The sequence below is a fragment of the Leptonychotes weddellii genome, chromosome 4 (genome assembly GCF_054177405.1).
Source record: "Leptonychotes weddellii isolate Sample4059 chromosome 4, ASM5417740v2, whole genome shotgun sequence".
Taxonomy (NCBI): Eukaryota; Metazoa; Chordata; class Mammalia; order Carnivora; family Phocidae; genus Leptonychotes; species Leptonychotes weddellii.
The window spans coordinates 41,771,976-41,797,527 of record NC_138372.1 but is presented as its reverse complement, the minus strand read 5'-3'; the positions used below and the strand labels follow the sequence as shown (position 1 = coordinate 41,797,527).

The 25,552-nt window shown below is 39.0% G+C and overlaps 1 protein-coding gene and 1 pseudogene across 1 annotated transcript in view; one reads left to right on the top strand and one right to left on the bottom strand.

The window, feature by feature from the left end:
* The window catches only part of FYB2 (FYN binding protein 2), a 95,613-nt gene that overhangs the window by 62,384 nt on the left and 7,677 nt on the right, over positions 1 to 25,552 (top strand). Inside the window, 6 exon segments of the mRNA XM_081818489.1 lie at positions 4,912 to 5,026; positions 5,136 to 5,176; positions 7,152 to 7,212; positions 8,252 to 8,350; positions 13,491 to 13,519; positions 15,127 to 15,187. Coding sequence (XP_081674615.1) covers positions 4,912 to 5,026; positions 5,136 to 5,176; positions 7,152 to 7,212; positions 8,252 to 8,350; positions 13,491 to 13,519; positions 15,127 to 15,187 — 406 coding nt within the window.
* LOC145721101 (protein mago nashi homolog pseudogene) lies at positions 21,988 to 25,120 on the bottom strand (annotated as a pseudogene).

Sequence of the window (25,552 nt, the reverse complement as noted above, 5' to 3'; positions counted from 1 at the left end):
AAAAAAATTAAAAAATATGAACAGGGAGTAAACAGATTTGAAAAAGATAAATAATTTGATAAATTGATATAGAAATGCAGTGAATGAATTATACATCAAATTAGACACCGGTGAAGAAATTAAGGAACAAGAAGATAAATCTAGAGAAATTATCCAAAATATATTCCACAGGAGAAATGATAGGAAAGAATGAAAGAGAGGATAAGAATCCTCAAGGATAAAAGAAGTCTTAAAATAACATTAAATCAGCGTTCTACAAAAGGGTCCTAGAAAGAGTGGGAAGGAGGATAAAATAGAGATAATGCCTGATAATTTTCTAGAATTGTTGAAAGGTATCAATTTATAGATCCAGAAGCCCTTAAGTTCTTAAGTAGGATAAATAAAAGAACTCCACACCTAGTTATATCTTAAGGAAATGGAAGAATATTGAAGAATAAGAGAATATCTTAAAATACCTTAAAAGCAGACAAAGGAAAAGGCCAGTCACCCAGAAAGAAACAAGCAGGCTGATTGCTGAGTTCTCAACAAGAGTGTGTAACTTGAATACAGTGCTGCTGAAAAATATTGAATGTCTATCCAGAATTGTATAACTAGTGAAAATGCATGTCAGGAATGGAGGAAAAATTATTATATTTTCAGACAAATAAAAAGTGAGAGATTTTAATCACCAAATGAAACCTTCTCAAGGAGATTCTAAAGCGTGTAGTTCAGGCAGAAAGAAGATAATCCCAGATAGAGAATTTTGGATGCAAGAAAGAATAGCAAGTGTCAACTGAATAAAACAATAACATCAAACTGGGGAGAGGGGAAAAAATATTGAACATTAATAGCACATACTTTGGGAAGGTAACTCAAAGCATTCTAAGGTTTTTAATTGTGAGTAACAATAGTAATTTATGCTAGCTTTAAAAGAGAGTAGCTAGGATATATATTCATCAAAAGATACCAGTGAAAAAGCAAGGCACAGAGTGGAAGAAGTTACTTGATTTGTATATATATTTGACAAAGGACTCTGATATGGAATATATAAATCTTCTATAAACATCAATGTATCCAGAAAATATAAAAATCAGAAAAAAAATTTAGAGAAATTGGGAAAATACATGAAGAGGTACTTCACTCAAGAAGATATTCAAAAAGGGGCGCCTGGGTGGCTCAGTTGGTTAAGCGACTGCCTTCGGCTCAGGTCATGATCCTGGAGTCCCGGGATCGAGTCCCGCATCGGGCTCCCTGCTCGGCAGGGAGTCTGCTTCTCCCTCTGACCCTCCCCTGTCTCATGTGCTCTGTCTCATTCTCTGTCTCTCAAATAAATAAATAAAATCTTTTAAAAAAAAAAGATATTCAAAAAGCAAATACATTATGGAAGAGCTGTTCACCTTCATTAAGTCTCAGGGAAATGCAAATGAAACCTACAATGTGATATCACTACACGCCCACCCAAATGGCTAAAATAAAAACCACTAAAAATATCAAGTCTTAGTGAAGTTATGGAACAACTAGAACTCTCCTACACTGCTGGGGCTGTAACTGGGGTAATCACTTTGGAAAACTGTCTGGCAGTATCTATTAAAGCCCAGCATATGCATATCCTATGACTAGCAACCCCATGCCTATTCTTATACCCAATAGAAATGCATACTTCAATTTACCAAGACATATACAAGATGTTCATAGCAGAACTTTTTATAATAACCTCAAACTGGAAACCATCCACATGTCCATCTAAAGTAGAAAGGATAAATGTAGCATGTTCACACAATGGAATCGTTACAGGAATGAACAAATTACAACTATACGCAACAGCACAGATGAATGTCACTTAGTATTGGAGGGAAGTAGGCAACACCAAAGAGAACATTCTGAATTATTCCATTAATATAAAGTTCATAAATCAGCAGAATTGACCTCTGGTATCAGGCAGTACGATGGTGGCTCCCCTTGTGGGAGGGAACAAGGACTAGAACAGAGCATGGGAAGGGCTTGCGGGCACTGTCAGTGTTAGGTTTTTGATCATGTACATGAATATGTTCAATTTGGGAAAACGTATTGAGCTATACTCTTATGATTTGTGCTTTTTCCTGTGTGTTATTAAAATTTAAAATATACTAGGATAACTATTAAAAGATAGCACATATTCCTTCCAAACAAATAGAAAACAAAGAAGAATGAAGAGAAGAAATATCAGTCAAGAAAGAGGAAGATGGGGGGGAACAGAACATATAAAAAGTATGTAATGAGGGCGCCTGGGTGGCTCAGTTGGTTGGGCGACTGCCTTCGGCTCAGGTCATGATCCTGGAGTCCCGGGATCGAGTCCCGCATCGGGCTCCCTGCTCCTTGGAGAGCCTGCTTCTCCCTCTCCCTCTGCCTGCCTCTCTGCCTACCTTTGCGCTCTCTCTCTCTGTCAGATAAATAAATAAAATCTTGGGCGCCTGGGTGGCTCAGTTGGTTGGGCGACTGCCTTCGGCTCAGGTCATGATCCTGGAGTCCCGGGATCGAGTCCCGCGTCGGGCTCCCTGCTCGGCGGGGAGTCTGCTTCTCCCTCTGACCCTCCTCCCTCTCATGCTCTCTGTCTCTCATTCTCTCTGTCTCAAATAAATAAATAAAATCTTTAAAAAAAAAAAAAAAGCATGTAATGAGACAGAAGATGTAAAATTTAATATATCAGTAAACACTATTAATATGCAAAACACTCTAGTTAGAAGACATATGCATTCAAATCATTCAATATTAAAAAATACTGGAGTGCCTTTTATGTGCCTGGCTCTATTCTAGGTGCTGGGGGTATAGCAGTAGACAAAACTGACAAAAATCCCTATGCTCATGGAAGTTGCATTCTGATCAGAGGAGACAGATGGTAAATATATAAAAGATAAAATATCCACTCTGTGGAATGCTGTGGTAGTAAATGTTATGGGAAAAAATAAAGCAAGGAAAGAGAATGAAGAAAGCCAGCGGAGGTAGTAGGAGTTGCAATTTTAAAGTGTTGATAGGTGACTCCAGAGATGTAAAGTAGATGAGAGCCAAGTGTACCTAGGGTAAGAATGTTCTGGGGAGGGGAGAAGGAATGCAAATATCCTGAGGCAGGAACCTACCAGATGTGGGGGCAGAACAGCAGGGAGGCTGTGTGGCTGGAGCAGGGTGTAGGAGATGAGGTCAGAGACATGACAAGGGCCAGATAGTGTGGGAGCTTCTGTAGACCATTCCAAGAACTTTGGCGTTTCCTCTGACAGATTTTTCAGAATGAGAGGTTTTGAGCACAAGAACAGAATGATCTGATTGTATTTAAAGAATCGTCCTGGCCGAAGTCATGAAAGAAGAAATGCAAAGGGATAAATCAGGGACCTGTTAGGAGCTTGTTGCACTAATGTGAGAGAAATGACTGGAGCTCGGAGGAGCATACGTGGCAGACTTGTTGAGATGCGTTTGGATTCAGGATAGAATTTGGAAGTAGAGGAGGGAGTCAAGGACGTCTTTGTGTTTGGGACCTGAACAACTGAAAGGACGTGTTGCCATTTTTTATTGAGATGGAGCCGACTTCAGGAAAAGCAGATTTGCAGAGAAAAAGTGTGAGTTTGGTTTGGAGCATAATGTGTTTAGACAACCAAATAGGAGTGGTGTGAAGGCTGATGGAGTATCTAGAATTCATGAAAAATGTCTAAGTTAGAGATGTAAATTTGGGAGTTGTCTGTGTTTTTAAAAAGAAGCCATAAACTTTTACATATGTTGCAGCCAAAAGGAAGGAGTCAGAAAGGAAAAAAAAAAGTCTTGAACTAGGAATTAAGCACATGGGTGTTCAGCTCTCTGCTTTGTGCTGGAGAAATTTACTGGTAACTCCTTAAGGAAAAGCAGCACTTTATGGCTTAAGGACCTGACATGCTTGAGACGCTTCAGGGTCTACATGCTAACTGACTTCTTATCAGGGGGTAAAATCTTGTTGCTTGGTTCATTTAGTTGACACAAATCAATTTGCTCGTTGCTTATTTCTCAGATGTATCACTTCTTCTTTCTGATTAATAGTTCATGTGTGAAAATGGTTCTGAATCACCCATACTCGAAATATTAACCCACGCCAACTGATAAAAATGTGGCAATTTTATGGTTATGACAAGTTTACAGCTCTGAAATAAAGCAGCACCTGCAACTAGCTACTTGTGCCAACAATCCCTGTACATTTTTCAACCCGGCACACCATCTTCTGGCTAATTCCATCACTAAGAAATAAGAAATGTTAACATGCTCAATCAACTTGTCTAAGAAATTTGAAGAAAAAATGCCACAAAACTGGATAAGGTCATCTAGATTTAAAGAGAGAGAAGGGTCTCCTGGGTGGCTCTGTCAGTTGAGCGTGTGACTCTTGGTTTTGACTCAAGTCATGATCTCAGGGTCGTGGGATCAAGCCCTGCATCATCGGTCTCTGCACTCAGTGGGGAATCTGCTTGAGATTCTCTCTCCCTCCTCCTCTGCCCCTCCACCATGCTCTCTCTCTCGCTCGCTCAAATAAATAAATAAATCTTTAGGGAAAAAAAAGAAACTTCAGGGCTGTACGCTGGAGGATCTCACCATCTGAGGTCAGAGATTAGAGAACAGCCATTAAGAGAAGAGTTACTGGTCACTAGGCTAGCACTCTTCCTAAATACATATTCATCCTTGCCACCGTCATTGAGAGACATGACAAGGGCCAGATAGTGTGGGAGTTGGTGTTATTATTGTCCCAACTTCAGAGAACCATAACTGAGTCTCTGCAAGGTGAAGTGGGGTGCCAAAGAAGCGTACGTACCAAGATTATAACCCAGTTTCAGCGTAGGAAATCTGCCTTTCCTATTCTTACCTCCACTGTCATGGAATGTGTGAATGCCTTTATGGTAGCAGTTGATGAGCTATTCTTCAGGACTTTCTCTGTTTTCTTCACAGGTGGGTATGTGGAGGCCTTGGAGGTCAGCACAGAAGCACCAGGCAGGGGGGCCTGTAAGCCTCGCTCCATCTCAGAGGAGACCTATGATGATGTTGAGTACCCCGGGAGAGTGGGGTAAGTGCATGTCAGCCCTTCGGCAGTGTGGTGAGACTGGAGATGACTGTGGTGAGACTAAAGTTACAACACAATAGGCTAAGGGTCTTTGCATTATTTCTCCCTGCAGACCACATTCAGACCTCTCTAACTCATTTGCTTCCGATAATGGTAAGTATAAGAAGACCTTTGAAACTGTCGGTAGGAATTGCTGAGTGCTTCTGTGGCTGATAGCGTAAGGTGTCTTTTATCTATATATACTTTTAATAATGCCAATCGGGTGAGGTGATGACAAGCTAGGTGGGAGAAGTGGTCCAAGGTATGTGCTAACAAATGCACTTAGAATCATGAAGGTGAAGACGCTAATAATGGGGCTTTTGTGGCAATAAAGCAACTTCACTGTGAAATGTCCTCCTTCCTGACTGCTTCACAAGGCAGGTCTGGTTATAGGAATGGTTTTGTTTTGTTTTTTGTTTTGTTTTTTTAAGATTTTTATTTATTTATTTAACAGAGATAGAGAGAGAGCACAAGTAGGCAGAGCCGCAGACAGAGGGAGAGGGAGAAGCAGACTCTCTGCTGAGCAGGGAGCCCGATGCGGGGCTCGATCCCAGGACCCTGGGATCATGACCTGAGCCGAAGGCAGCTGCTTAACCTACTGAGCCACTCAGGCGCCCCGGAATGGTTTTTTTTTTAATTCAAATTTTGTTAGTTAATATACAGGGCAATATTGGTTTCAGGGATAGGATTTGGTGGTCCATCACTTACATACGACACCCAGTGCTCATCACAAGTGCCCTCCTTAATCCCCATCACCCTTCCAGTCCTTCCCACACCCACCTCCCTCCATTAACCCTCAGTTTGTTCTCTATCATGAAGAGTCATGTAGGGCTTGTTTCCCTCTCTCCTTTGTTTCTTTTCCCCTTCCCATATGTTCATCTGTTTTCTTTCTTAAGTTACAGGAATGTTGTTTACTTAACACTCAATCATGGTTTCCCAATACTTTTAAGATCAACTCTTACATGGTCTAGAGCCTTGAGTGGTTTGCCTCTACCTGCTACTGAGGACTTTTCACACCATACTTAGTCTTCATCCTTGAGATCCATTCATGCCTACCGCCTTTTAGCTTCTCTGACTTGCCAAGCTCCACCACAGGGTGTTCTCATGTGCTCCTCCTTCTTTTTGGAGTGCTCTTCCCTCCCCTGGGCCCCTTTGCCTACGTGACTCTTAGTGTTTCCTCTGATCCCAACTCCTTCATTTTTGCCCCAGAGAATATTCCCCTTGGTGTATAGTCTCATCAATATCCTAGTACCATGGCTTTCCCTCTCAGCACTTTACAGTTATAATTTTATATGTATGTGATTCTTCCATTAATAACTGTCTTCCCTCCTAGACTGTTACTTTCTTTATGCTTGCTATTTTTCCTAGCCCCTAGCATAATGCCAGGAACATGTGAGACACACCAAAACTATTTATTGAATGTGCATGGATAAAGAAGTAATAGAGGAGGGATAATCAAATGCTGCTCTGGTTGCTTTTGTCTTCCTTAGAATGTCAGAATTTTAGATGGTGAAACAACCTTAGAGATCATGAAATCTAGTATGCCATTATAGAAAGGAACTAAGGCATGGCGAAGTTAAGTGACTCTCCTAAACTCACTGTGCGTGAGTCACATTTTAACTTGAAAATCCTCCATTGCAGGGTAGCCTCAAAGTGTATCTGTATACTTTAAGCTCCTGTGTTGGGCTAGGCTAAAGCCATGGTATCAAGCGAAAGATTATTCAGGATGCTTTGGTTCTCCATTATTGCCCCAGCATTCAGCACAGTGTGTGATGTTTAGTAGACTCTGAATGTTATATATGAAATATGCAAAGGATGAGGGTAGAAGGATGGAATCTGTTAATAAACCAGCTTTCTTCTACTACATCAGATCAGACTTGGAATTGGGTGGAAGCAAATATGAATTTTCACTTTGTACATACTTTTATAGAGGTTTAATTATTTTTACCATATGCTTATTAAAAAAAAATTGTGCTTGACATCAAGTTGTACCTAGCACCTGATAGGTATCCAGTAATTTCTTATGAAATATGAATCTGAACTACTGTCATTATAATAAATGAAAATAGTTTTTTTTTAATTTCAGAAGAAAATAGTGAAGAAGCATATGAAGAGGTCTATAAAACAAAGAGCAACAACCCAAAGATAGAGTGAGTTTCTCTCTTTCTCAGCTTTGTAGCTAATAGTACTTCCCTGTTAGTGTAGGAAAACCAGAGTTGAAGAAACAATCCCCTTCCCTTGACCCTATCATCCTTAGGGAGGATTTGCATCAAGAGTAGAGATAAGATATTTTAATACTACACTGTGATGAAAAAGAGACTTGTGATTGTATACAATCATATGCTATAATTTTTAATTATATTGCTTCCTCTTTTGAGAAAGTGTCCACCTCTCAAAGTAGAGGGCCTTAATATTGTGTTAGGAAATAAGTGAGAAAGGAGAAGTAAGTATCAGTAAAACTTGCTTCAGTTCTATCATAGCATTTCCAGGAAGAAATCAATGGTTATGACTTAACCTATGTCTTTGCAAGTTCATAAGACTGTCTCTGGGATTTGGGCTTAATTTAATATCGAAGAATTCCACGTTATCAGGAACATTTGCTCAAATGGGCATTATTCATCAAGTTTAGTTATTGGGGCACATTGTGGAAATGAAACAGCAGTGGTCAAAAGCAAGAAGGTTTAGGGTTGAAGGGAAGGGTAGGGATCCATACTGGGTGGGAGGGTGTGGGTGTATCATTCCCTCTCCCTACCTCCTAAAAAACCTGAGAGCGTATTTGGAAGAATTGTAATTCTTAACTGGGCAGTAAATGTACCACCATTGTTGTGACATCATTCAATAAATTAAGTCAGTGATGTAGATTTCAGGAGCCCGGAATTTCAAAACATTTTTCCAGTATAGTTTATAAACTATGCTTCCCAAAGTCACCTTCTCTAAAAGGAAGACCTTGCTTCGTATCCTCAAAATAGAGACCATTTGGGGCGGATGAAAGTTTGTATTGAAGTATAATCCCCTTCGTAGCTGACTGGTGTGTGTTATTTCATATTGGTACCTCAACAAAGAAGAGCATAGATGTCGATAAGGCATTTCCTGTCTCTTCCCGGAGTGAGATGTGTTCTGGAATGAGCCTCGTCCGTCTCCAGTACTCTCTGAAATGCCATGTTATTTATATCCTCTGATTCCTCTTAGTTTAGATGGAAAAGAAGCACTTAAAAGACTGCGGAAATTCTTCAAGAAAGAAAAGGATAGGTTTAAAATGAAGAAAAACAAGTTGAAAGAAAACGTAAGGTAAAAAGTCTTTCTTACTTTTTCTTTCCAGGAGAGGCCTAGCAGTGCTAACCTGGTAGTTTTACATCGTATTCTCAGAAACAGTGCAGGGGATATCTGAAACTAAAACCAAGGGCCCTGGTTAACACCTGCCTCCTCCTTTCCAATTTGTGAGTGAACCATACCCACAGATACTGATAAGACAGTGACAATATCCCTTTTGGAAAAAAAAAATTGATGATAAAGGGTTGTAAACAAGGGTAGAAGGAAAGTCTTAAGCAAAGTCTAGAAAGGAAATTTTTCCTCATCACCTTTGGCATATATTCCTATTATCACTAACTATTATATTATTAATTGTATCCTTTTATGCTTTCTTAGCCCTACAAGTTCCAGTGGTTTTAGTTGTCTACATTTTGTATTCTAATTTGCCTCTCTGTAGTGAGGCAGTGTGTAGAGAGGGGAGATGAACTTTCAGCTGAGTGGTTCATATATCTCAAGGTCTTAGACCTGGAGAGGACCCTCTCCTTCCCAGCTAATTACCAATGTTTGAGAAAGTTACAGATTTACTAGCAGTAGAGATGGGAGGCCTGAATTCTGGGTTCTAGTTTCAGCTCTGCAATTTATTCACTGTGCAGTTGGGGGCAAATCATGATCCAGCCCACGTTTCCTCTTGCATACAAGGGAGATTCCGAGGTACTTCTCTAATATGTAGAAATGGATAGATCTGTTTTAAGAGGCAAGGGATGGTAAAATAATTTCCCCAGGGTCATCAGGTATACTGGCGTGGAATTGTTACTCTACCTTGAAGTTCTTGTCAATCATAAAACCTCAAAGTTATGTGATATTAAGTCCAATTGTCTGCTGGATCTAGATCTACCAAGAGATCCAACAGAACATGGGGTTCATAAATTATAGTCCTGACCATGGAAGTAGAGCTGCAGTGGTCAATAAGACCTATGCACAAAGGCATTGTCTGGGCCTAGCAGGTTAGATGCTTCTGACAAAAAATTATGATGCCTGTGGTCCCTTAGAAATTTGATCCAGGTGAGGGGCATCTGGATGGTGCAGTCAGTTAAGTGTCCCACTCTTTATTTTTAATAATTTTTTTAAGATTTTATTTATTTGAGAGAGAGAATGAGAGAGAGAGAGCACGAGAGAGGGGAGGGTCAGAGGGAGAAGCAGATTCCCCGCTGAGCAGGGAGCCCGATATGGGACTCGATCCTGGAACTCTGGGATCATGATCCGAGCCGAAGGCAGTCACTTAACTGACTGAGCCACCCAGGCGCCACTAAGTGTCCCACTCTTGGTTTCAGCTCAGGTCATGATCTTGGGGTCGTGGGATCAAGGCCCACATTGAGCTTTGCACTTGCCATGGAGTCTGCTTGGGACTCTCTCTCCCTCCGCCCCCTACCACTCATGCTCTCTCTAAAATAAATAAATATTTTTAAAAAATTGATCTAGGCGAGAATGCAGATATTTTTAAATGCAAATCTGCTTTCCTTTTTCTTAGAACTATTCAGTGACTTCTTACAACCTTTAGAACAAATATCCAGTCCCTTCCTATGGCAAGTAAATACTTTATGGCAGCTGCCTTCTTACATGTCCAGTTTTTTCTTGTTTATCTCTGATTTCCACTCTCTACTATGCCATATAAATACCTCCACAGATCTAACTCTGCCATCGTACTGCATGCCTCTTCACTTTAATCAGGACATTCCCTTGGTCTTGAATGCATCTGTCCTCCTCCAACCTCCTTTGATTATCAAAAATGGTCAAATAGTATCCCTTCTGGGACATCTTCCCTGAACCTCTCTACCCAAACCTGGATCACCTGTCTCTCCTGTGTATCTCCCTAATATCCGGAGCATGTCTTATAACATCTCCTGAGAAACCCTTTTTCTTAGAGTCAGAGAGTCTCAGGGTAACAAGAGAAATCCATATTATCTAGTCCAACCCAGTACACAAGCTTCTCTGCAAACTTCCTAACAAGCCAAATACCTGTGCATGCATACCTCTATAAAAGAGAAGTTACCACCTGCAGAGAAAGATGTTTCATCTTTAGGAAAGTCTATTAAGATTTTTTCCCATAAATGTTGGCAAAATCTGCCTCTCTGCCTTAATTTTTCATTTAATAACATGTAGATATAACAAGACAGGACAGAGGGCGCCTGGGTGGCTCAGTTGGTTAAGCGACTGCCTTCGGCTCAGGTCATGATCCTGGAGTCCCTGGATCGAGTCCCGCATCGGGCTCCCTGCTCGGCAGGGAGCCTGCTTCTGCCTCTGACCCTCCCCCCTCTCATGTGCTCTCTCTCTCGCATTCTCTCTGTCTCAAATAAATAAATTTAAAAAAATCTTTAAAAAAAAAAAAAAAACAAAAAAAAAAACAAGACAGGACAGAATTTTATTATCTTCTGTTGAGCCTTTTGATTGAGGGCTCCTCTCTTGAACACCAACTCCTAGTTGATTACTTTCCCTTCAGAGGGAAGTTGCAACCATGGTAATGTGACATTTAAAAAGAGTAAGGCTCTTCCAAAAACAAAATGAAACAAAACAAAAACAGAATAAGGCTCTTCACCCTCTCTTTGTCTCAGACACACACACTGCCTATTAGGATAGTCATTCAATGGCTTGATTTAGGTATAAATAAGTCAAGAATTAAATGCCACCAGCCTTAGCTATGCTATGAATTTTACATTGGAATTAGATGTTAAACCTGTTCTCACTCCCTCTGTTCCAGATGCACTGACTTCCTTGCTTTTCTTTAAAGGACCAAGCACACCTCTGCCTGAAGGTCTCTGTATTTGCTCTTCCCTTTCCTAGAATACCCTTACTCAGATAACTGCGTGGCTCACTCTCTCACTCCCTGCAGGATTCTACTCAAGTCACCTTACCAGTAAACCCTTCCCTGACCATCTTCTGAAAAATGGCAAGCCAACCTTCACCTTCAGCTCTCCTGCCCCCTTATCTTGCTCTACTTTTTTCAATTGTACTTAACTCCTCGCATGACAGAACATAAATTTCCTTGTTTTGTCTGCTTCACCCTACTAGAATCCATGAAGGCAGGGATATTGACTGTTTTGTCCATTGCTGTATCTCCAACATAAAGAACCATGCCTGGGACATGATAGGTACTCAATAAATAGCTATTGAATGAATAAATGACCTAGAGGAAGGAAATATCATTCTAGATTTTTTAAAAAGATTTTATTTATTTATTTGACAAAGAGACCCGGTGAGAGAGGGAACACAAGCAGAGGGGAGTGGGAGAGAGAGAAGCAGGCTTCCCGTGGAGCAGGGAGCCTGATGCGGGGCTTGATCCCAGGACCCTGGGATCATGACCTGAGCCAAAGGCAGATGCTTAACAACTGAGCCACCCCGGCACCCCTCATTCTAGATTTTTTGTAGCCTCAATTTCTAGGTTTAAATAGGAGCTACCACCACCCTGGCCCACTTAAAATAGAGGAAGGGAATTGGTATTAGGAAAGGCTTTTTTGAGCCAGGAGCCCTTGAGTGGAGAGGCCAAGGATGCATGCTAACTAGGCACTGGGGAGAGGGAGGGTGAAGTGCTTCACATGTGTTCTCTCTCCAATCTTCACAATAACCCCATGAGATAGAAACTCTTTTCTCCATTTCCCAGATGAAAAATTAAGGCTTTGAGAAGTTATGTGACTTGCACAGGGTAAGTGGGTAAATGGCAGAACTAAGAGTCAGATTCAGCTCTCTCTGACTCCAGGGACCAGGTACCGCTTCTCCTCTATTCTGACAGCACCCAGTCTGGTCATACAGTTACTGACAGCAGGGACCAGTGAGCATCCTCAGCTCCTTTGCCAGGCACATCCACTTAGGTACACCCCATCCAGCTCTAATACTCCCCCTGCAAGATAGAGCTGGTATTCACTTTAGAAATGAAGAACCCAAGGCTTGCATAAAGGTTAGCTGATTTTTCCCAAAAGTGCTGTTTCTTTGGACAATCCTGTATTATGTTCTTATCACACAGTGTTGTACTAATTTACTTTTGGTCTCCCTCATTAAATGCTAAGCTACTTCGGGGTAGAAACTTTGATCATTTTGTATGCCCAGCACATGGGCCTGGCCCATGGTCAGTGTCCCCCTAATACCTGTAGGACTGAACTTAAATTGTTTAAAATACATGAATTTTTTTTTTCTACCACATCATACTTCCTTCTATCTCCTTAACTGTGTAACCAAACAGTCTACCTGGGCCAAATGTCCTCTCCCACTTAGCAATCTGCTATCTTCCATTTCCCCCTGGTCTGGAGCCCTGCTCTCAAGATATCCTTTTGGCTTAACCATATACATAGGCAGGGTCCTGTGTCTGCAGAGGGTAGTTCTCTCTCACCATATTTATCCCACAATGGATATCCAGGTGCACCTCAAAGATATCATGGGTTGGGTTCCAGACCACTACAACAAAGCAAATGTTATAATAAATTGAATCAAATTTTTTGGTTTCCCAGTTCATATAAAAGTTATATTTACACTATAGTGTGGTCTATTAAGTGTGAACCATGTCTAAAAAATATACACACCTTAATTAAAAGATAATCTATTGCTAAAAGATGCTAACCATCATCTGAGCTTTAGTGAGTCATAATCACTGACCACAGATCACCATAACAAATATAGTGAAAAAGTTTGAAATATTGTGAGAATTACCAAAATATAACAGAGACACAAAGTAAGAAAATGCTGTTGGAAAAATAGTGCTGATAGATTTGCTTGATGTAGGGTTATCATAAACCTTCCATTTATAAAAAACCACAGTATGTATGAAGTGCAATAAAACCAAGGGCAATAAAATGAGGCATGCCTGTATTTGGTGAGCATCTTGGGAGGTTAGAAGGCAGAAACAGGATCTTGTGGATGGACGAAGGCAGAGCCTGAGGTTGTCTAGTTAGGAAAGGGGGAGTGGATAATGGGTGGTCCCTGGAGATACATAAGCTCATTTTTAAATGGTGGTATGGAAGCGAGGAGAAGGTTAATCAGAACGAACCTGTAGGAAAGGTTTGCTTCACATCTTTGCCTAGACACACCTGCATCAAGAAACCTAGTCATCAATATGTTATTTGAGATGGATCAACTAATCTCTCTGAACCTGGCTTTTTTCCGTAACCCTTTTGTGTCTTTTGTCAATCTACAGTGCATTTTCAATTTCGATGCCTGATTTAGGTAAGTGACATTCGCTAATTGCTGGTACAAAACTACTCAGCATTAGCATATTCAGGGGCACGGACAGAGAAGTAGTAATCCTTTCTTCATTCCACATTTAATGAAAAATTGATACATAAAAATCAAAGAAGACATTTTACAGAACAGTATTACTTACTATGGGGAAGATGAGTAACATTTCTTAAATACCCACTGTATACCAGGCCTCTTAAAATCCCGGAAAAATAGATATAATCTTTTTAGGGAGGCTCTAGGACCCACATCCATACTTTAGTGATCTGGGATTTGTACTCAAGTCTCTCTGATTACAAAGCTTGTGCATTTTACATTATACCACACAGCCTCTTGATGGATTTGACAGCCAAATCACCCTAATTAATACATAATAAGTTGGAGGATCACATTGCAGTACACATACTGATTGCATCAAGGATAGGTCATTGGAATATTCTTTGCTATAAAAACAATAGTGCAGAAATTAGCATATTGCCTGATATATAGTCTGATCACAATACATGTTCAGTAAGTTGAATCTGTCAATAAAAGAGGGCTGTGTTATTTGTTGGTTTTTGTTTCTGAGCTCTAGCCATGATGGTACTTTGAGTTCACTCTGAATAGGCAAATCAAATGTATATTATATTCCAGAAATATGAGTTTGCTGCACTAAACAAATGAAGGTTATATAAAAAACCTGATAAAATCATAGGTCTCCCAAAATTCCCTTGGTCCATATAAAAATCTAAAAAGCCAATTTAGAATAGGCATGCATTGTACTCCCACCCAAATTTATGAACAATCAAATATGAATTATGAATAATTATACCAGAAGGTCTCAAACTCACTCAAGTGGTGAATCACTTAAACATTATGGAATTCTGGGACACCTGGGTAGCTTAGTTAAGTGTCTGACTCTTGATTTCAGCTCAGGTCATGATCTCAGGGTTGTGAGAGTCCCGTGTTGGGTTCCACAACTGGGTGTGGAACCTGCTTAAGATTCTCTCTTTCTCTCTTCCTCTACCCTACCCCACCTCTTTAAAAAAATTATGGAATTCTATGTTGAGCCCCAGGAATGTGAATATCCTAAACTGAAAATGTCTAGTTATGATTATGCACTAAGATTCAATTTTATGCAAGATTATTATAGAAGAGCAGTTGCCTATGGTTTGAAATAAAAATAATGGAAGAAAAATCAACATGAATATTCTACTTAAACTGTCTTTTTCCAGGAATTAGGAAAAGCCCTCTTACTATTCTAGAAGTGGAATATCTTTGTCCAGTTCCAAGATGATGGGAACCTACTCTAAAAATGATCCTTTCAGCAACTCATATTTTCTGAAAATCTGCACGAAATTAAATTGATATAAATATATATGTCTGTGTTTGAGATACTAGGGCATGCCACTATTTTTTTAATCTCTCATTTAAATTTCTTCCCAAATCGAGATTCTTTTTGTTCTTTGATCCTTCTAGCCTATCTATATTCTATGATCAGATCTATGAACAGATGTGGGGATGCACCTGGATAATTGGGTATTGTGGATAATTTGGAAAGCAAGGGATTGTATAAACCATACCTAATGACTATTTTGATCCTGTCTTGAACCCAGAACTTAGGTCTCAGGAAGTTATTATCTATGATAATGTGGACATAAATGAAAAAGAGTCAAGGTAAGTCATTTTACCTCATTGGTTATCCCTACTGATATGCAACCCATTTTCCGATGCTTTGTTAAATATGGTCAGAGGGCCACCTTTTTAGAGCCTTAGAGACTGGATGAAAAGTCAGCTTGTGATACAACATAGACAGTTAGTAGTCTGAGTCACTTAACAGTAGTAGGTGATTCAGAAGTTACTGGAGCTTTTCAATCTGTTTCATATCTTTGAATCTAGAGACTTGAAACTCATTTCAATGCAACACACCCTTATTTAATAACCTCTTATGAACAAGGCAACCTGGAGGATAGCAAGCACTGTATGACAGAACAGTCTGTTCTCAAAGATGAAATAACTGTAATGTATCAAGAAACTATCCTGAAACTCGATGTCCTCTCTCTAGCTATTTGTTATCTATCCTTTCTCTCTCAACTAGATGACTAAAAATAAAGGTCCCCTCTGCTCCTTTTTGATTCACTTAGGGTTCCAAATTTTTGCACTTATAAACACTATTGCTATAAATATTCTTACTCATCTCTTCTGTGAATATGTCCAAGAATTTTTCTAGGAGATACTTAAGGGAAGGGAAATACAAATTATGTAGGGAATGCAAATTTATAAGAAAACTGCCAACTTGTTTTTCAACGTGGTTGTACCAATTTACACCCTTCCCAGCCATTTCTAAGGGGAGTATTGATCCACCTTCTCACCAACATTTAGCACAGAGGAAATTCTTAATTTTCACCAATTTAGTGGATATAAAATACTCAGTGTTGAGCCCCTTTTAATATGTTTATTCACCATTCATATCTTTCCTTCTGTAGAAGGCCTGTTGATACTTTTTTCCTATTTTCCTATTGGATTGATGGTCTTTTTCTTATTTATTTATAGATTTTTTTAATGTATTCTAGATACCATTCCTTTGTCAGTTACATATGTTGCAGACACCTTCTCCTAAATGTAACTTGACTTTGCGATGTTCTTCCTAGTCTTCTAATGAGTACAAATTCTTAAGTTTAATGTATTTGAGTTTATCAATTGATTGTTGCTTTTTATATCTTTTAAAGAAATATTTAGGGCGCCTAGGTGGCTCAGTTGGTTAAGCGACTGCCTTCAGCTCAGGTCATGATCCTGGAGTCCCGGGATCGAGTCCCGCATCGGGCTCCCTGCTCAGCGGGGGGTCTGCTTCTCCCTCTGACCCTCTCCCCTCTCGTGCTCTCTGTCTCTCATTCTCTCTCTCAAATAAATAAATAAAATCTTAAAAAAAAAAATTTATCCCAAGATCATATGATATCTTCCCATATTTTCTTCTAAAACTGCTAAAGTTTTTGCCTTTTACATTTAAACCTTAGACCTATCTAGAATTCATTTTTGTGTTTTGGTACTATAATGAAGTAGCTAGCAATCCAATTAAATTTTTTACCATATGGATAAATGTCCTGCATGATTAATTGAATAGTCCCACCTTTCCCCATGGAGGTACAATGCCATCTTTGTCATACCAAGTTTCCCTATGTCTGAAATCTGTGTCCATGCTCCCTATTCCATTGTCCTTTTCATCTTAATTGCAGGGTGCTCTGAAAAAGTAATAAGATATTAGTAAGTACTAAATAATTAGTAAGTACTAAAGTAGTAAGATACAAAAGTACTAATAAGATATTAGTACACTGAGAGAGTAGTTGATATCAGTACCTTGACATGTTCTAAGACATGATTTATGCCTAGTGTGTGGTCAATTTTCATAAATGTTCTTTGTGCAGTTTAGAAAAATATGACTTCTCTAATTGTTTGGTATGACGATCAACTTACGTTCTTTAAATCATTCTCTTGTTAAAAATCTATAGATTTGTGAATTTTTAGATGTTTTACCCATCAATATTTGAAAGAAATGGGTTGAAATCTTACATAAACATGGTAGATGAGTCAGTTTCTCCCCAAACTTGGCTAGTTTGCATGTCACAGCTTGGTAGGTAGGTATTAGATTGAGGAGAAGCCAAAACAGCTCTAGATTATGGTCGCTGGATATTCCAGACCTCTACTTTTCATTTCCTTTTGTTCATTAGACTGTCTCCTAGAGAGTTAGCAAGGGAAGGAAGAAGAGGGGGATCTTGAAAAGGACACTGGTACAACTTCTATAGCTTGGCACCCATGGGACTTGTAGCATACCCTCTTACTTCTCTGAACCTTAGTTTCTTGGTAAGATTTGGTAATAAAAATCCTCATCCTGCCAGATTTATTAAGCTCCCTAATTAGATCCCTAGAAAACTAATATTAGTTGACAAAGGGGCAAAGAGTTGGCCAGAATGTTCACATGGCTAGTATGGGTCTAAATTGGTATGATCTCTCTGAAAGTATAATTTGGCAGTATGTATCCAAAATACCCACACCATTTACTTAACCCAGCAATTCCCAGCTCAAGCAATGGGCTCTGGTGAAAAAGGAAACAAAAAAATTTCATGCATAAAAATGTGTATCTCAGGGTATTTATAAAAAAATGTTTAAAACCACCCACCCAAACATCAAAACATATAGTAATCTGCTAATTATAGTACTCAACATGACCTTTTAAATATATGCTAAATAGATGCTAAAGAATTTCCAATGGCATGGAGAAGTGCTTACACTATAATGACAATAGAAAAATAGCAGAATGCAAATTTATATGTATAGTATGATCTCAATTCAGTTTTTATAGATAATTTTTTTTTTTAAAGATTTTATTTATTTGCGAGAGAGAGAATGAGAGGCAGAGAGCATGAGAGGGAGGAGGGTCAGAGGGAGAAGCAGACTCCCTGCTGAGCAGGGAGCCCGATGCGGGACTCGATCCCGGGACTCCAGGATCATGACCTGAGCCGAAGGCAGTCGCTTAACCAACTGAGCCACCCAGGCGCCCATGATCTCAATTCAGTTTTTAAAAGTGCTTGGAAAGATGTTTTGAGGGAAACTTAGATGTCTTTGAGAGGTCAGATTATGCTTAATTTGTCTCTTCTCTACTTCTTCCAACTTTTTAAATACTCGAATTGTTGCAATGCTTGCTGTAAAAACTAAATTAGTTAATATATAAAATGCCAGCATAAAGCTTGACACATAGGTGCTCAAAAAGTATTAGTTCCTTTTATAATACCTTTTCCCCTCCCTGCATCATTTTCTTTTTTTAAATAATCTTAGTTAAAAAATTTTATTACTGAGAATTCTAAACAGAAAAATCAACAGAATCTTATAATGAACCCTTATATACCCAATACCCAGCTTTAAAAATTACTAGTTTGTGACCAAACTTGTTTACACTGTCACCTACCTCCCCATCTCCAGTATTTTTAAAATTAACATACAGTATTATATTAGTTTCAGATGTACAATATAGTGATTCAACAATTCTATACATTAGTCATGATAAGTGTACTCTTAATCCCCTTCACCATTTCACCCATTCCCCCCACCCACCTCCCCTCTGGTAACCACCAGTTTGTTCTCTATAGTTAAAAGTATTTTTTGCTTTGTCTTTTTTGTTGTTGTTCATTTGTTTTGTTTCTTAAAATTCCACTTCAGTAAAATCATAAGGTATTTGTCCTTCTCTGACTTATTTCACTTAGCATTATACTCCTTATACTCATCCATGCTGTTGCAAATGGCAAGATTTCATTATTTTTTATGGCTAATATTCCATTGTGTTTATGTGTGTGTATACACCACTTCTTTTCTGTTATTGTTATATACCACTTCTTTACCCATTCATCTACTGATCGACACTTGGGCTGCTTCCATATCTTGGCTATTGTAAATAATGCTGCAATAAACACAGGGGTGCATATATCTTTTATGAGTTAGTGTTTTCAATTTGGAGGGTAAATACCCAGTAGTGGAATTACTGGATCATATGGTAGTTCTATTTTTAACTTTTTGAGGAATCTCCATATTGCTTTCCACAGTGGCTGCAGCAGTTTATATTCCCACCAGTAGTGCATAAGGGTCCTTTTTCTCCACATCATGACAAATACTTGTTTCTTGTGTTTTTTATTTTAGCCATTCTGACAGGTGTGAGGTGGTATTTCATTGTGGTTTTGGTTTGCATTTCCCTGATGATGAATGATGTTGAGAATCTTTTTATCTGTCAGTATGTCTTCTTTGGAAAACTATTCATGTCTTCTGCCCATTTTTTAATTGGATTATTTGGATTTTTTCGTGTTGAAGTATATGAATTCTTCATATATTTTGGATACTAACCCTTTATCAGTTATGTCATTTACAAATATCTTCTCCCATTTAGTAGGTTGCCTTTTGGTTTTGTTGTTTCCTTTGCTATGCAGAAGCTTTTAATTTTTATGTAGTCCTAGTAGTTTATTTTTGCTTTTATTTCCCTTGCCTCAGGAGACATAACTGGAAAAATGTTGCTAGGGCCAATGTCAGAGAAATTATTGCCTGGGCTTTCTTCTAGAATTGTTATGGTTTCAGGTCTCACATTTATGTCCTTAATCTATTTTGAGTTTTTGTGTGTAGTATAAGAAAGTGGTCGTTTCATTCTTTTGCGTATTGCTATCCAGTTTTCCCAACACCATTTGTTAAATACACGTTTTCCCATTGCATATTCTTGCTTCCTTGTCAAAGATTAATTGACCATATAATTGTGAGTGTATTTCTGGATTTTCTATTCTGTTCCATTGATCTGTGTGTCTTTTTGTGCCACTACCATACTGTTTTGATTCCTATAGCTTTGTAGTATATCTTGAAATCTGAGATTGTGATACCTCCAGTTTGTTTATCTATTTAAAGATTGCTTTGCCTATTCAGGGTCTTTTGTGGTTCCATACAAAGTTTAGGATTGTCTGTTCTAGTTCTGTGAAAAATGCTGATGCTATTTTGATAGGGATTACATTAAATTTCTAAATTTCTTTGGGTAGTATGGATATTTTAACTATATTGGTTATGCCAATCCCTTGGAAAGCATAGAATACCTTTCCATTGGTTGTGTCATTTTTCAATTTCTTTAATCAGTGTTTTGTAGATCTCAGATTATAGGTCTTTCATCTCCTTGGTTAAGTTTATTCCTAGATATTTTATTATTTTTGTGCAATTATAAATGGGATTGCTTTCTTAATTTCTCTTTCTGCTGGTTCATTATTGGTGTATAGAGATGCAACAGATTTCTTTATATTGATTTTTGTATTCTGCAATCTCACTGAATTCATTTATCAGTTCTAGGAGTTTTTTGGTGGAGTCTTTTGGGTTTTCTATATAGAGAATCAGATCATCTGCAAATAGTGAAAGTTTTACTTTTTACCAATTTGGATGCTTTTTATTCCTTTTTTCTTCTCTGGTTGGTGTGGCTAGGATTTCCAGTACAATGTTGAATTAAGAGTGGTGAGAGTGGACATATTTGTCTTTTTCCTGATCTTAGGAGGAAAGCTCTCAGTTTTTCACCAGTGAGGATGATGTTCTGGGTTTTTTTCAGTTATGGCCTTTATTATGTTGAGGTATGTTCCCTCTAAACCTAGTTTGTTGAGGGTTTTTATCATGGATGGATGTTGTACTTTGTCAAATGTTTTTTTCTGCATCTATTAAAATTATCATATGGTTCTTATCCTTTCTCTTGTTGATGTGACATATCATGTTGATTGATTTGTGAATATTGAACCACACTTGCATCCCATGAACAAATCCCACTTGACCATGGTGAGTCATTTTTTAAATGTATTGTTGGATTCGGTTTGATAATATTTTGTTGAGGATTTTTGCATCTGTGTTCATGAGCGATATTGGCCTGCAGTTCTTTTTGGTAGTGTCTTTATTTGGTTTTGGAATAAGGATAATGCTGGCCTCATAGAATAAATTTAGAAGCTTTCCTTCCTCTTCTATTTTTTGGAATAGCTTGAGAAGAATAAATGTTTGATAGAATTCACCACAGCTATCTCGTCCTGGTCTTCTGTCTGTTGGGAATTTTTTGATTACTGATTCAATTTCATTGCTGGTAATCAATCTGTTCAAATTTTCTATTTCTTCCTGATTCAGGTTTGGTAGGTTATATGTTCCTAGGAATTTACCCATTTCTTTTAGGTTTCCCAATCTGTTGACATGTAAGTTTTCATAATATTCTCTTAAAATCCTTTGAATTTCTGTGGTGTCTGTTATTATTTCTCCTATTTCTGATTTCTCTTTTTTTATGAGTCTAGCTAGAAGGTCTTATCAATTTTGTTGATCTTTTCATTGATCTGTTCTATTATTTTTAATTTATATTGTTTATCTACTCTAATCTTATTTCCTTCCTTCCTTCTACTGGTTTGGGGTTTTCTTTGTTCTCTTTCTAGCTCCTTTAGGTGTAAGGTTGGGTCGTTTGAGATTTTTTGCTTCTTGAGGTAGGCCTGTGTTGCTATAAACTTCCCTCTTAGAACAGCTTTTGCTGCATCCCAAAGATTTGGGACCGTTGTGTTTTCATTTTCATTTCTCTCCATGTATCTTTTGATTTCCTCTTTGACTTCTTGGTTGACCCATTCATTATTTAGTAGCATGTTATTTAACTTTCATGTACTTGTGTTCTTTTTAGATTTTTTCTTGTAGTTGATTTCTAGTTTTATAGTGTCATGATCAGAAAAGATGCGTGGTATGACTTTGATATTTTTTTTTTTTAAAGATTTTATTTATTTATTTGAGACAGAGAGAATGAGAGACAGAGAGCACGAGAGGGAGGAGGGTCAGAGGGAGAAGCAGACTCCCCGCCGAGCAGGGAGCCCGACGCGGAACTCGATCCCGGGACTCCAGGATCGTGACCTGAGCCGAAGGCAGTCGCTCAACCAACTGAGCCACCCAGGCACCCCTGACTTTGATATTTTTTAGTTTATTGAGACTTGTTTTGTGGCCTAATATGCGGCCTATTCCAGAGAATGTTCCATATGCACATGAAAAGAATTGTATTCTGCTGTTTTAGGATGGAATGTTCTGAATGTATCTGCTAAATCCATCTGATCCAGTGTATCATTCAAAGCCACAGTGTCCTTGTTGATTCTATTTAGATGATATGTCCATTGATATAAGTGGGGTGTTAATGTCCCCTACCATTGTATTACTATCAATTACTTCCTTTATGTTTGTTATTAGCTTTTTCATGTATTTGGGTGCTCCCATGTTGGATGTATATTTACAATTGTTATATCTTCTTGTTGAATCATTCCCTTCCAGTGTATATAGTGTCCTTCTTTGTCTCTTGTTACAGTTTTTGTTTTAAAGTCTATTTTTTTCTGATATAAGCCTTGCAACCCTGGCTCTCTTTTCACTTCCATTTGCATGATAAATGCTTTTCCATCCCTTCAAAATATTGCCCTGATATACACAAAAATTTCCCAATAATGGTAATTAAAAACAGGTACTCCCAACCCTTGTGTTCACACCAATTTTCAATCTAGATTGGCTTAATCTTGACATGTAATCCAATAAGACTGAATACCAAACACTTCAGATCCTGAACAAGATAATAAAATACTCATAAGCCTTCTGGATCCTTGGATTGATTGACATCAATAAGAGAACCAATTTTTGATGTTGTGAAAGAAATGTGTTCATCTCCAATGACAATTTCAAGCTCCTGCCATCCCGCTCGGTCAGAGGGAGGCCACAGGGCATCATCCTCTTTGGTAATTTCACTGTCATCAATTATTCTCTTCAGTTCCTCCATTACACTTTTATGTACATAAGCCTCTTTTCTGATCATGACATCATTTTTGTAATTGCTGTTGTTGGCATATCTCGATCTCCTGTCGGGTCAGAACTCAAACTCCAGGAACCCATGGCCGAATTTGCCCTTATGACCCACGTAGTAACACAGATAAAAGTCACTCTCCATGGGTTCACAAGGAGGGAACCAAGACTAAACTTTACCAGCAAGCCTTTTTGTTGCTCTTTGCGCCCAATACTGACGTTTACCTGGGCGCCAGGTCTTGCAATTTTATCCATTCTGTCACCCTGTGTCTTTTGATTCAAGTGTTTAGTCCATTTACATTCAAAGTAATTTCTGATTGGTACATATTTATTATCATTTTGTTACTTGTTTTTTGGTTGTTTTTGTAGTTTTTCTCTGTTCTTCTCTTGCTCTCTTCTCTCACAGTTTGCTGGCTTTATTTAGTGATATACTTAGATTCTCTTCATTCTTTGCATATCTATTACTGGCTTTTTTTACTTATGGTTACCATTAGGTTTATATATAACACCTTCTGCATCTAGCAGTCTATTCTAAGTTGATGGTTGCTTAAGTTTGAACCCATTCTTTATTCCCTCCTCCCATTTTAGGTATATGGTGTCATACCTTACATCCTCTTATTTTGTGAATCCCTTGACTGATTTTTACAGATATTTTTACTGCTTTTGTGTTTCCTATTTTTCTTACTCCTACTTATGGTCTTTCCTTTCCATTCAAAGAATCTCCTTTAATCTTTCTTGTAAAATTAATTTCATGGTCATGAATTTCTTTAACTTTTATTTGTCTGGGAAATTCTTTATCTCTCCTTCTATTCTGAATGATAGCCTTGCTGGATAGAGTATTCTTGGTGGCAGGGTTTTGGGGGTTTTTTGTTGGTTTGTTGTTGTTATTATTTTTCTTTCAGCACTTTGAATATATCATCTCATTCCCTTCTGGCCTGCAAAATCTCTGCTGAAAAATCAGCTGATAGCCTTATGTTGTTTCACTTGAATGTAACGTTTTTTTTTCTCTTGCTGCTTTTAAAATTCTCTCATCACTACTTTTTGCCATTTTAATCAATATGTGTCTTGGTGTGGAACTCCTGGAGTGATTTTGTTGGGAACTTGCTGTATCTCCTGACTCTGAATGTGTTTCCTTCCCCAGATTCCAGAAGTTTATTATTTCTTCAAATAAATTTTCGACCCCCTTTTCTTTCCCTTCTCCTTCTGGGATCCCTATAAAGTGAATGTTAATGTACCTAATGGGTGTCATTGAATTCCCTAAGTCTCTTTTCATTTTTCTTTTTCTCTCTCCTATTCAGCTTAATTACTTTTCATGACTTTGTCCTTCAGGTCTCTGATCAATTATTCTGATTCCTCTAGTCAACCCTTTATTCCATCTAGTGTATTTTTTAAAGATTTTATTTATTTATTTGAGAGAGAGAAAGCATGAACCAGGGGAGGGGCAGAGACAGAATCTCAAGTATACTCCACGCTGAGCACAGAGGCTGAAGTGGGACTCCATCTCACCACCCATGAGATCATGACCTGAGCCAAAACCCAGAGTCAGACGCTTAACCGACTGAGCCACCCAGGTGCCCCTCCATCTAGTGTATTTTTAATTTCAGTTATTGAGTTCTTCATCTCTGACTTTTTGTTTTATGTCTCTTTGTAAAGGGTCTCACTGATGTCTTCCACTCTTTTCTCAAGACCAGTATCTTTATGACCATTACTTTAAATTCCCTATCATGCATATTACTTATCTTCATTTTGCTTAGGTCTGTTGCTGTGACTTTGTCCTGTTCTTTCATTTTGGACAATTCCTCTGTCTCCTATGTTGTCTAACTCTTTGTGTGTTTATGTGTTACAAAAGTCACCTACATCTCCTGTTTTTGAAAGTAGGGGCTTTATGAGGAAGTCCTATAGTGTCCTGCAGTGTTGTGTCCCCTGTTCACCAGAACCTGGTGCTTCTGGGGTCTCTCCTATGTGTGTTGTTTGTGTCTTGCTGTTGCAGCTGAGCCACACTGGCCTTCAGTCCAGTCATCTGCAATGGCTCTCTAACCTGTCGTAGGCAGGGTTTGGTCCCTGTGTTACTAGTGGGCCAGTCTGGAACTGCCTTGGGTTTGACTAGGCATTTGCCAGAGATGCAGTAGCACTGAACTGCAGGGCAGTTTCCCTGTGTTGTCCCCTAAGAAGCTTTCATTGGTGGGCGGGTCCTGCAGTCAGACCAGATGTCTGCCCCCAGGCCACTGCTGGAGCCACAGTATGACCCCTGTGTATGATTTTCCCTTATCACTTTGCAGTGGTGCTGGCCCCTGCTGGGGCTGCTTGCACACAGCCAGGCTGCATATTGGAGGGGCAGGTTCATAGCCAAGTGCATATTGGAGGGGCAGGTTCACAGAAGACAAGGGTGGGTGCAGTGCCAGCAAGGTCTCCCCCCAGTGCGCTATGGGAGGGGACCTGCAACCTCCAGACAGGTAGGCGAGGTTGGAGGGGGTGGATCCACAGAAGTGCATGAGGGCAGGTGAGTGGTATTAGCAAGCTAGGTGGAGAGCCTTCACAGCACTGGTTCCCACAGGTGTCAAGGCTGGGGGGCAGGGGAGGAAATGGTGCCTGCGGGCTCCTTTGTTTCTGGAGAAGATCCCTGTCCCTCCAGTGCCTGTTCTGGTATCAATAAACAACTCTCCCTTCTGCATGCCCCAGGCGTTTTTCAAACTG